Consider the following 14,023-nt stretch of genomic DNA (forward strand, 5'->3'; position numbering starts at 1 on the left):
CGTATTTCAAATGGGAACTCATAATATGTAGGGGGTGAATAAATAGTACACTGTCTCGCGACCACGTTGTCAAACTGCCGATAGTCTACCGGTAAGCCATGCGTCGTACATATACCGGTATTATTTATTTATACGTTGTGCAACATGTCGCAAACGTGACTGTGTTGCCAAATTGCCCATAAACCATACACGTATTTAAATTGCGCATTCATGTGCAACTTACGTTGCAGTTCCATTTACCTTTTAACCAGATTAGTGAACAAAATTTGGACGTGCGACGATTATGTAATTAAAGGTTTAAAGTCCGATTTTTGTATTGAAAATAAAGGATGCGACGATTACGCGGTGGCGACGATTATGCCGTGAAATACGGTACATCATCTAATCGCTTTATCTTCACTTTTCAATTTTGAAAAGCTGTTTAGTTTCAATTTAAAATTCATACTCATGCATTAAAGTACCTTTTAAGAGGGGCATTGTGTCAACAGCAAAACAGCCATTGCAGTATTCGGTATCAGCTCATTTAGCAAACCTACAACCCATAAGCTTTCTGTTTATGGCTGTGTTCCGGGTGTTATTTGCGCGCTAGTGACTTTGCATATTATTACGATTTTCATTTGTGCTAATATTTAGCAATATATCATTAATAATTAAGTTGGTAGTCAGTCTCTGCCTTGGTGTTCAGGATTTAGTTAACTGTTTTAATTTTAGTTTACATAACCTTTGTTAAAGTTCCGTCTGGAGTGAAGATGGATGACCCTGGCCCTCTTCATGTAAAGCATAAGAAGGGAAAAGGACTGAGAAGTGGAGAAAAACAGTGTGTTCTCAACATTTGTAAGAAGTGACGCAAATCATGTTAGTACTCTCGAAAATGTGACGAGGTTAGTAGCCGCTACTATTGGCATTTCCAGAACTAGTATTTATCGCGCTAGAAAGGAACTTAAAACTGTACGAACAGTCGTTCCACTGAAAAGAAAAGTCGGAATAAAACAAAGTTAGTGGACAAGTATGATTGTTTTACTAAGGACGCAATTCGGTGAAAAGTTCGCGAGGATTTTTTTTTAAGGAGTGAAATACCAACAATGGACAAGATCTTAGAGTCTATGAACAGCGAGGAAACCTTGCCTTCGTTTGCGTGCGTGCAACACTTCATAAGCTTTTCAAAAATTTAAATTTCAAGTTTATGCCGCATAGTTGCCAACCACTTCTTACTGAAACAGAGAAAATAGTTTTGTGGTGAAGACGTTATCTGCATCAGATAAGAAAGTTTCGGGAGGAGGGAAGACCAGTTTATTACTTGGATGAGACGTGGGTGAATTCAGGATATACCTGTGTGAAAGTATGGACTGATAAACCTATCAAATCCAGTGAGGACGCATTCTTGAAGGGATTATCAAGTGGCTTAAAGAATCCTTCAGGGAAAGGGAAACGCTTGATAATTACGCATATCGGTAATGAGAAAGGTTTCGTGGAAGGAGGGTTATTGTGTCTTGAATCTAGCTCCCAGAAAGGCTATCACAAGGAAATGAATGGAAATGTATTCGAAGAATGGTTTGTGAATGTTCTTACTAGTCTTGAAGCCAATGTGATAATTGTTATGGACGAGTCTTACCATTCCATTAGAATTGAGAAACTGTCCAATCAGTTGTGGAGAAAGGGAGATGTAATTAAGTTTCTGGACAGGAAGGGAATCCATTACGAACCAAACAGTGTCCAGTTGGAACTTCTTAATGTCATCCCACAGCATATTAAGGACTCGTGTGGTGCATATAGAGTAGACGATATTGAATTGCAATCGGGAAGGCAAGTTTTAAGGTTACCTCCGTACCATTGTTCTTTAAATCCGATTGAAAGTGTGTGGAGCCAAGTTAAGGGCCAAGTGGCTAGAAGAAAAACTTTCACCATTGCAGAAGTAAGAAAACTGCTGCGTGAAGGGATTGAACTAGTGACACCTCAAAATTGGGAAATGTGTGTAAAACAAGTCATCAAGACGGAAGAAAAACGAATTTGGGATATAGATCAGTTAGTAGACGATGCCAATGAACGGATGGTGATAAATGTGAACGACTCTGACAGTGATGACGATGTCGATATGAAGCGTATTGAGTAACCTATCTTTCTTCTGCAAGCGACAATGGTGAGTACATTTACCTTCAGAAGTGTATTGAATATCATCTTGATTCATTCTGATGATTGTATAATAATGTTGTATTCTTCTTATAACATGTTAGTTAGAGATTATATGAACTAGTTATTGATCTTGTGGTATCTTGTCTGATGTTTATGTGCAACTAATATTGCCATGCGCACATGGCCGGACTTGTTATTCTTACCTCCCAGGTAATTTGAGATATGGGTATAGCATTATCATGCATGTACTGTATTTTCTCCAAGTTGCCTCATGTGAGGAATCACTTAACACTAAGAGATCGTCAATGTACTATCGAGCAGTTAAGGGTTGAGTGTGAATAATCAGGAGAGCAGTTTTCATGTCAAGACTTGTGCCTGCCCACTCCATAAAAGATTCACTTCCATCAACAACAGTAGATTATACAAATGTCAGATGAAATTGGTCCCTACGTCCTCCTCAGATTTGCAGACGACCATCTGAACGATTTAACACAGAATAGGATAAACCCAGGAAAAGCACAGGACAATAATGTCTTAGCTGCCAGTGAAGATGATCTTCAGCAATCAGCAATCGAAATAATCACCCAAGGTTTCCACTTTGCTTTGCCAGCGGTGGGGCAGGCGCTGAATACCATTCACTGCATATGGATCGCTAACGTGTGACACCTTTCTCTGAAATGCTGTTACGATGTCCTCTTTGTTAGCAAACCATTGTCCACCTAATGCTTCCCGCAGCTCTGCTCTGCAGGGCATTGGCGTTCATTTCTGCCATGGAGAACTGCTATTTTAATATACGATCGTTGCTCCTGCTTGTTGACTTCCATTTTGTGACGCTCTCACTCACTGAACTTGGGGGCATGCTTAGACCCACACTGTTGTTTACATACACCATCTAGTGGCATCATACGCAAGTACATACCGTACGTTTCCAAATGCATATCTTAGATTTTTCGTGTTTTCTCCTATTCACTTACATTAGACCTACGTTAATTGCTTTTGATCTCGAGAGTGCTTTAAATCCACGTGAAATATGAGGGTCGAGCTATAAGTCATGGCAACTATTTTTTTTCTTGCAAACAGGAAACAATATGGAAAATCTAAGATATGCATTTGGAAATATAGGGCATGTACTTATGCATAGTGCCTGAAGACAAATTCTGACTTCAAGAGATTCTCGTAGGAAAGTGACTTATGACTCGACCTATGTAGTAAAATAATTTTATTTTCACATTTGAATTACTCTATTATGAAATTAGTTGTACTTTGTTCCTTGGAAATTATAAGATATATATATATATTTTTTGTTACTATTTGCTTTACGTCGCACCAACATGGATAGGTTTTATGACCACGATAAAATGTTAAGATAAAGGTATATATAATTTAATTAACAAAGGTATATGTTAGGCCTACATGTTACCATCAGTGTAATTGTTTTTCCATAAATAATTGAAAAAAAGGAAATGGAGAGAGAATTAGGCCAGCTTTGGGAATGGTGGAGGCTGGAATTTCTTTTTTATTCCTTGTAAAACATGCTGCTCGGCTAATTAACTTGTCGTTCAGTTTTTGTGATTCAGGGAAATTTTTGTTAGGTCAGGAAAAGCCAGGGAAACTTGAGAGAACATTTCTGTGGATACTATGTACATTTTTATGTAATAATTCTGCAGTTATTGTACTGCATTATCTTGGTGTGGCGTCAAATGCGTCCTTCTTGTAGTGCAAACACATTCGCCCCGATATCTTATTTATGTCCTTAGATCTAATAAGCTGTAAAATAAGCTACTGCCAATATGTCACCCAACAGAAGACTGTTAAGACAAGGATTATGCTGCCAGGTTGAATAAAAAGCAATTGTGTTCTGTGGGAAGAATGAAAAATGATATATTGATGTGATTGCAACACGTGAAATGTAATGGGAGCTCCATGCGTGAAAATAAGAAATTTGACTTACCAATAATATGAAGGCAATGGAGTTGGGCACTCATCACATTACAACAGGGAGTGGGATATTTAATTAACAGAGTAAAGCTACAAGTAAAGCGGACTTGTACTGCTCACCACGGCGTCTCCATACAAGTTGACGTCCATCACGCTGGGTCGGGGGAATCTGGACTCGTCTGTGAACAACACTGTCTCCATTGGCGAAGTTGCCAGTTGATGTGGGTACGGGCAAAGAGAAGGCAAGCTGCGCAATGTTGCGTTAAACGAGGCACTTATAACAAGACGTCTTGGTCATATGGACACTTCTCTTAACCTGTTCGTTACTGTCTGGTCAGACACCATGACTCCAGTGACCCTCCTGAGGTCTTTTGCAGTTCTCTGGCAGTTGCTGAATGACACCGCAACGCACAGATGGTCAGATATCGGTCATCCTGTGGGATTGTCATGCGTCCATGACCTTGTCCGACCCTCCTTGTGAACTGGCCTGTCTCACTGTAGCGATTGCACAAGCGTTGAATAACTGACGGAGAGACATTGAGATCAACAGCAACACAACAAGTCCATCCTTCCTAGATCAAAGTGACGGCCCTTGCGACTTGAACCTCATTAAGATGTCTCGTGGGATGTGCTGGTTGACGTACGTGCTGAAATGACTGCAGTAGTCTGTATACCTCACGACGATGGACGCACCGCACTATTCACTTTGTTTTGAGGGGTCACCTGACAGTTTTTAACGCATGGCTACGCCTACAAATGGACTATAACTTCAATTTGACATACCCTGAGTAGCTAAGGTCTCAAGGTACGCTGTACAACCATTGGAATCCCATCTACGAAATTAACGTTCACATACCAGACATAACTAAAACATGTTTAACCCCCCCCCCCCCTTTCTTTTTTATTTTTATATACTGTCTATTATGACCAGCACAGGTTTACCTACTGGAGTACGAGTTGGTAACCCAACAGTCAAAAACGACTTTGAATGGCTAATTGAAACCTGCACTGGACAGCTTTAGAAAAGCTGGAGTGGTTTCTACAGAAGACAAGTGAAGTGTTGGATGATGTGGAAACCGAGGAGAATTGGAAGCGTTTGTGTACAACGTTGGATGTGCCATCTACGGTAAGTCTTACCGACTACATCAATGTAGATAGTGATGTAATAGTCCACAAAGAAATCACAAATGAGGAAATTGTGGAGGACATTATGAATGATAGAGATCCATGCGATGAGGAGGAAGAGGAAGAGGAAGACAACCCCCAAAATGATTGTGATCGACAGAGCTTGACTCTTCAGCAGGCAACGAACATGGCACGTAGCCTTCAAGATTTTCTCGTGTCATGAAGTGATGTGCCAGAATCTGTTTTAAATTCATGTGCAGTGGTTGGTGACTATTTGGAACGAGCTTTTGTGTCTGGATCTGTTCAGAAGAAAATCACAGACTTTTTCAAAAAATGATGTTCTGGAACAGTGTGTAGACTTGCTGGTACAATGTAAAAATAGATTTTCTGAAAACATCTGTCGGTACTGTAACTCTTATTATTATAATGGTATTTTGAAGTTATATAGATCCTGCAGCTGATATAACAGGGCAGATGACCTCATAGTTAAGCCCCTAAAAACAACAATAACTAACGGCTATAATACTAGGTGAGTTCTTACGAATTGACTTATTTCAGTATAACAAAATTTCAGTATAACAAATTAATTTCAGAGGTCCCCAAAACTTTGTTATACTGGTATTTTACTGTAGAACTAAACAAGGCCACGGAACTATCTACAAATAGCGGATTGTGGTGGCAGTTAATAAATTCACAGAGGCTTGCAGACTGAATGCTGAAAGGTGTAAGGGTCTTCAACACATTGGATACGCCGCTCGTAGAAACTACGGGCGTGATAATTCATTGCTGCTGACGGAGCTCGGAGAATCTACGGGCATGATTTCACTCTAGCTAAAAAATTGTATTTGCCGTCTCAGCGAGCTGTGACTTCAATAAGATACTGCTGAATGCTTCTATAAGCATAAAATATACTAGTTATGAGCATAAGTCGAGAGCTCTTCTTTCAAGGCATTGATAACACAGCCACGTTCCTACATAACCTAAGGCTGCGTCATCGCTGATTCCCAGCTGTGAAAAGGGCGGGAAAGTATGTTCGGTACATGCGGTCAGGAAGAGTGTGAGTTTGAGACAGAGGCTTGTTTGCGTAATTCTTGTGAATATTTAGCATCTCTAATTCAAGTGTACGAAATTTCGTCAACGAATACATAATGGATGTTCTTATGGAAGACACGATTTCTGAAAATGAGGATGAGGATAACAATTACACACTAAGTAAAGATGATGATTCTGGCGCTTCAGGCTAGTAAATGTAGAAAATGAGCTCATTTCAAATTGGTGTGAAGTGTAACGTAGTTTTACATCGCTTCCTTGAAGTGGGTTCTGTAATACAAGTTTATACCGCTTCCTAAAAATGTGGGCGTTTGCCGTGTACCTGCAGCAACTCGATGAAACACCACTGTCAAACAAAGAACAATGGGAATGCAAATTCCTTGTTGTAAACCAGAATACCGGTGTCAATTGACTAATTAGGTTAGAATCTGCATTAGTGTGTTTCAGTAGATGTGCCCACAAAGTCAAATTTTGAAATATTAACCGAACTGGCATCCATAGCTGCGTCAGATTTTTTTTCGTTTGTAAATCATGTTATTTTCATAAATTTATATTTTAAAATTGCTGCACTATTATGATAATTAGAACTCATTTTTGTGTAGAAGGAAGTGTGATCTTTCTATGCATTCCAAAAGTTGTTATAATCATGGCTTACCCTAGCATTGAAAAATTTTCACAAACCTTTAAAAATACCGCGATTTTTGGAGGATAGCACATTCAAATATGGCCGTCTCCAATGTGTTAATGAAGATGTATGTATGTTGTGTATTTTTCTGTTAAGAAAGGGAAAACAAACCCACACACTCTATTCATTTCATTTACCAACCTGTTCCTCTTCCTTGCCCAACATATTGAGAGCTCTGAGGTTCAACTTTTGACCCATTGACTCTTTCTGTTCTTCCAGTTTCCTTATAGTTTTCTCTGTTTGGTTCATGTCCATACTGTTGAAATCATATGCTCCTTTAGGTTGTCCAAAGTACTCCTTCTCAGTTTCAATCCATTTGTTCTTACTCAAATCACGGACCTGTGAAACATTCAAAAGAAATACAATCTCGTGCAAAAAAAAGACCATGCACTAAAACAACACATGTTTAAGTTAAAATAGATAGAGGCTATATATTATACTGTCCTTGCTCTTCCAAGAAGTCACCTGACAAATTTACATTATCACTACTGTTGACTCTAGTTGGATTTACTGCGCAAACCACTTGTTCAATATTTTGAACTAATGGAGGAAATTTCAATTAAAGGTGAAAGCGAGGCAGCACAAATTTATCATTGCAGCATCCCTGATGTTACAAGAAAGAAAGAGAGAGAATTGCAGCTATCCATATGCATGTAGAAAAGGTAGATTTTTCAGTGAGTTGTTAGGAAAAGGAATAACAATTCAAAGAGATGAAATATAAATTCAAATATTGTTAAAGAGTAAAAAAACATTCTAGGAGAAGGTGTAAAGGATGAAAATAAACTATAAAAGATAAAGGTAATAATAGATTAAAACAACTATAGTTTCAACAGTCTAACACCAAAAGTGATTTGCCTCTCAAAGGACAGTAGATGAAGTAGGATGAATTTCAAAATATCACATCAGGAAACAATAGTTAAGGAATGTAAAAGGCATTTACCATAAAAGTAAAACGATGTCATAAACAAAAGAGGTAAAACAAAATGCTGCAAATCTTTCTTGTACATTGAATAGGAGCATGGCAGGAAGAGAAACGCAAGTAACAGCTGTCCATATTAAATACCTCCAGATCAGTAATAACTCCCCTTTAGAAAGTTTTCACTCCTACCAAGTCAAATTCTATGCCTTCAAACCCATTTAAAAACTGGATGTGTTCACTATTTAAAAAAAAACCACCTGAATATATTCCACCCTTAATGTATTAACACCCTTCTAGAAATCTTTCAATCAATGCTTTCACAGCAAACAACCTTCCAAATGAGCTGATATCCAACCCACACCGTACTATCCCACACTGTACAATGAAGAATCATACAGTCCCATGAACTATCCGTCATTGGCCCCCAGACTGTTCTACATAACTGGGTCTTTTCCATTCAAACCAGTCTGATGGTCAGAAATATTAATAAAGTATAACTTCAATCACAGTTTTATAAGGCAGTTACACAGTACTGCCGTAAGTTCTGACAGTAAAATCTAAACGCACTATAGTATGGTACAGGTAATTATGAATTAATTAGAATGGCAACTCTTTATGTTGTCGTCCACTAGGTTACCTTCACAACTCCACCAGTAACCGGGCTTGCAGTGTGCCTACAGAAGGCAGCAGTAAAAGATGGAGTGGGGAGGGTATGATAATCGTATCGCTGTATTGGCATTATTTCACTGTGGAGCGCGAGCTAAGGAAATTTTTTTCAATGCCGAAACCTCTTCGTAGCAATGAATGATTTGTGTTTCGGACAATAGAATTGTTTAAACAAACTGGTGCAAATGCTGATCACTTCAGATCAGGCCGTTCTGGGTGTGTACACAGAAAAGAAGTTGTGAATGGTGTTCGTGCAATGACTCGACACAATCCTTTGTGTAAACAATTTTATCTTGTGAAATGAATATATTTAACAAACTATGTCACGTATTTTGAAGGATGACTTATGTGTTGGTGCATATAAAAGATATACACAGCCATTTAAACGACATACATGGCCATTACTGATTGAAAAATGAAAGAATATACGCCAGGTTTGATCCCAGGCTTTGTTAATGACAGATGGCGAGAGCCAGTATTGCAACATACTATTCACAGATGAAAAAATATTCACTGTGGAAGTGTATTATTACAAGCAAAACGATCGTGTGAACGCAGGGTCCTCCAAGGAAGCAAGAGAGAAAGTTCTATGTATGCAGCACAGACATCAACTTGCTTCTGTCATGATACAGTGAATGGTTTCCTGGCGGGGAGCATTAAAGGTGCATTTTTGCGAAGGTAGAGTAAAGACTTCTGCAGCTGTCTACCAGACAATGCTGGAAAAGGCAATACCACATATCAATTTGAAGCTGTTTGAAGGGAAATAGTGGATTTCTCAGCAGGACAGCGCCCCTGCGCAAAATCTATGTCCAACGGTTCATCGCTGCTACCGACTGGCCCAGTGGAAGTCCAGACCTCAGATCAATGGATTATTCTTTGTGGCATAAGCTGGAGACTACAGCAAGTCAGAAACGGCACCGCAATATTGAGATGTTAAAAAAATCAACCACGTCAGCTATCAAAAAAATTACACTCCACACAATTTGTGCGGCGATTGGTGAGTGGCCTTGTCGTCTTCGCCACTGTGATGCCGCACATGGTGATGATTTTGAATAAGAGTATTTTCATTCTGTAGGAATTTGTGGTTTTTTAAAGAATACAGTAGAAGTCCGCTATAGCGAGTGCGGTACCTTACGAGAACTCCGTTATAGCGACGACATTTTGCTGTCCCTTCAAAATTCCTGTATTAAACTGTGTATCGTCCTTCGGTTACAGCGAGAACCCTATCACTAATGCATCCGTTATTAAGAGTGATTAAGCGCGCACGATTTTTCTGTTACCGATATTTATGCACCCCAGCGATGATATTGCATGCGATCGATTACCTTCGGCATCATTTCCTTGCTATGCGCACTAGCGATTTCTCTCATCGACATTCAAAGGCGATGTCGGAGTCGATGTGTAATACCCGTCGACAGCTGTTCCGTAAAGAAAATTTGAAATGAAAGAGAACATATTTTCGTAATAAATGCGGTAATAACGTGTCCGATAACGGTTGTTAACTCGTTAAAAATTAAGGCTGACTAAACGACCGCTTAATTTTGAGGTTAAATACTGCACTTAAGAATGGGATACACCTCGAGATATGGCAGAGTGCTTAATTGATTTCAGAGGTTAGTTTATAATTTGTCGCGTCTGGTTAAATTACGGAAAGGCTATTATGAAAATTCATAGCAAGAAAGTTATCATTTCTCCACTGGCGCTTGAAGTGTGTTTTAATCATACGTATAGTACGGTTAAGTTAGGATACGTGACGCTGTTTGAATAAGAAAACTGAAACGTTTGCAACAAAATGCGACCGATCATCTTCGGTACCGGTACGGTACAGTTTTCTCACTTTGTGCATTTGCGAGCTGTCTCGTTGACATTCAAAGGCGATGTTGGAGTTGATTAGTAATACCCATCGACTGCTGTTCTCTAAAGAAAATTCGAAATGAAAGAGGGTAACACGTTTTCGTAATAAATGCGTAAATAACGTGGCTGATAACAGTTGTTAACTCGTTAAAAATAAAGACTGAAGTAAACAATATCTTAATTTTAATGTTATATACAGAAATTAAGTAAGAATGCGACACACCTCAAGATATGGCAGAGTACATCACTGATTTCAGAAGATATTTCATATTATCTTCTCGCGTCTAGTTACAGCTATTTACATGTAAATCTTTGATTGAAATAATAACGTTAAGTTATTTATTAGACCACCTAATCAATACAAAATCGTCTTGGATGATTTACATAAATTTGTTAGCTAATAGTGGTACATGTTTCGCCTTCCCTGAAGGCATCATCAGCCATAGTCTTAACCTTAAATTAAAAATAAGCGTCTAAATAACATGTAGTAATGAAATGAATTTTAAAATCTTGAAGAGATTTGAAGTAAAATAACATTAAAAATAACAATGATGGTTTGAAAATACAATGTGATGAGATACAATAGTGGAAGTATTAACAAAATTAACATTAGAAGGCTGCTAAAATAAGTACAATGGATAAAACAACAGATTGTTATACAACATGTAGTAAGATTGCATAAAAGTAAAGTTGATAGTTTGGCGGTTATAATTAGATGATGGCGAAAAATCTTATATAATCAAAGTAAAGAAGAGAGAATAAAAGTCAAAGTTAGTCGAGAGATCCGAAGTTAATCATGATCTTGAAGATAAAAGACGAAAGTCAGATGCATATGGTGAAGTTGTAGAACACGTTGAGGATATGAAGTTGGTGAATAGATTTTTCGCCATCGTCTAATTATAACCGCCAAACTATCAACTTTACTTTTATGCAATCTTACTACATGTTGTATAACAATCTGTTGTTTTATCCATTGTACTTATTTTAGCAGCCTTCTAATGTTAATTTTGTTAATACTTCCACTATTGTATCTCATCACATTGTATTTTCAAACCATCATTGTTATTTTTAATGTTATTTTACTTCAAATCTCTTCAAGATTTTAAAATTCATTTCATTACTACATGTTATTTAGACGCTTATTTTTAATTTAAGGTTAAGACTATGGCTGATGATGCCTTCAGGGAAGGCGAAACATGTACCACTATTAGCTAACAAATTTATGTAAATCATCCAAGATGATTTTGTATTGATTAGGTGGTCTAATAAATAACTTAATGTTATTATTTCAATCAAATATCATCAATACGGACCAAAAATGATATTTATTACATGTAATGTAAATCTTTCGCGAGGATGTTATTTCTCTACTTGCATTTCAAATGTTTTCATGATATATATACGGTTAGGTTAGGTGACGCTTTTTGAAAAAGAAAGCTGAGGTGTTTGCCACGGAAATCTCTGGAGTGATACCGTATTTCTCCAAATGCAAGACATTTTTTTTCTCAGAATCCCATGCGGAAACTCAAGGGTTGTTGCATTCGCGGCCTAACAGTAAGTTAATGGATACCACTGAAAACTACCGCGGTAACCACGCTGCTTCTTTTCACACGTGCACGGAACTCGTTGACAATAAACGACCGCCTCTTTACTATACATTGCTAGCCACGACAACTGGTACTACAGTGCATGTGTGTTTCTCAAATCTGCAGAATGGCATCAAAACATGCAACCCTTCGAATTCTTAGAAAAGCCATGGCTACTCAGTGGCAGAGTTATAACGCGTCTATTGTACTTGACGCTTAGTAAATAAAATTAAGGTTTATAGACAGCAGGCATATTTTCGTGATGGATAGTCGTATTGTAAAGATATGTGGAAAAGGTATTGCCGGCAAATTTTCAACGGGTTCTAGTCTATACTATGATGCCAATTTTAAGTTAATGGTTATTAACGCTCGGGAATGTAAAATGAAATTAAACATACTCTTTCACGTTGTATCGGATTACGAAAAATAACAAATAAAAACAAAACAAACGATAAAAATAACAAACAAGTAAGCCGTAGTGTGGATATCATCTGCGGAAACGCAAGTTTTTAACAAACTGATTGCCGTTTCACGCCAATTTTAATGTGCATGTGGGGTTTTCAGACTTTTATACAAAAATCGATATGAGTTTTCTTTAGAGAACAGCAGTCGATGGGTATTACTAATCAACTCCAACATCGCCTTTGAATGTCAACGAGAGAGCTCGCAAATACACAAAGTGAAAAAACTATACTGTACCGAAGATGATCGATCGCATTTTGTTGCAAAAGTTTCAGTTTTCTTATTCAAACAGCGTCACGTATCCTAACTTAACTGTACTATACGTATGATGAAAACACACTTCAAGCGCCAGTAGAGAAATTATAACTTTCTCGCTTTAAATTTTCATAATAGCCTTTCCGTAATTTAACCAGATGCGACAAAATATAAACTAACCTCTGAAATCAATTAAGCACTCTGCCATATCTCGACGTGTATCCCATTCTTAAGTGCAGTATTTAGCCTCAAAATTAAGCGGTCGTTTAGTCAGCCTTAATTTTTAACGAGTTAACAACCGTCATCGGACACGTTATTTACGCATTTATTACGGAAATATGTTCTCTTTCATTTCGAATTTTCCTTACAGAACAGCGGTCGGCGGGTATTACTAATCGACTCCGACATCGCCTTTGAATGTTGACAAGAGAAATCGCTAGTGCACATAGCAAAGAAACGATGCCGAACGTAATCGATCGCATGCAATATCATCGCTGGGGTGCATAAATATCGGTAACGGAAAATGCGTGCACGCTTAATCGCTCGTAATAATGGAAGCGCCAGTGATAGGGTTCTCGCTGTAACCGAAGGACGATACACAGTTTAATATAGGAATTTTGAAGGGACAGAAAGAGTTGTCGCTATAACGGAGTTCTCGTTATATGCCGTACTCGCTATAGCAGACTTCTACTGTATCTTCTTTCGATATTATCGCCTTCTCTGAAAGTTGGTTAACTGACTTCGTTTCAGATACGGAAATCCCTCTTTCCAAAGAGTTTTCCATTTTCAAAACGGACTGTGGATCTCGGGACGGGGGAGTTCTCCTGGCCGTAAAATCCAAATGGCACGCTAACTTACGTACTGATTTAAGTAGTGACTGTGAAGCCATTTGGGTAGAAGTGAAATTTCAGCATTCCAAATATCTATTTGCTTGTTTTTACAGACCACCTCGATCAACCCTCAATTATTCTGAAAATTTTCTCTCTTCTGTAATGAAAGCCATTAATCTGAATCCTAATGTAATTATACTGGGCAATTTTAATCTCTCTATATCTTGGAATTCCCCTGCGCAAGGTGTCCCTTCTAATAGCCTCCACAAGTGGTATCTCGACCATTATATTACGGGCCTAGGCCTCTAACAGTACGTCCTTGAGAACACCTGTGGGGATAGTCTTCTTGATTACCTGCTCTGCTCCACTGAACCTTCATTTATTTCTGTGGGACGAAATATTTTTAAATCGAACCACAAGTCTGTAGAGGCAACATTCTCTATTGCCCCTCTCCGCCCCCGAAATGTCATCGACCCTATACCAGGAACTGTGTACCCATGTGGCGAAAAGTTGATTGGCAGGC

At 38.3% G+C, this 14,023-nt stretch overlaps 1 protein-coding gene across 1 annotated transcript in view; it reads right to left on the reverse strand.

Moving 5' to 3' along the window:
• Positions 1-14,023, reverse strand: part of SMC2 (structural maintenance of chromosomes 2) — a 349,885-nt gene that overhangs the window by 69,624 nt on the left and 266,238 nt on the right. The window contains exon 19 of the mRNA XM_067137430.2: positions 7,070-7,267. Within this exon, the coding sequence (XP_066993531.2) occupies positions 7,070-7,267 (198 nt within the window). The remainder of the gene's footprint in view (positions 1-7,069; positions 7,268-14,023) is intronic.

This window comes from Anabrus simplex, chromosome 1 (assembly GCF_040414725.1).
Source record: "Anabrus simplex isolate iqAnaSimp1 chromosome 1, ASM4041472v1, whole genome shotgun sequence".
NCBI classification, from domain to species: domain Eukaryota; kingdom Metazoa; phylum Arthropoda; class Insecta; order Orthoptera; family Tettigoniidae; genus Anabrus; species Anabrus simplex.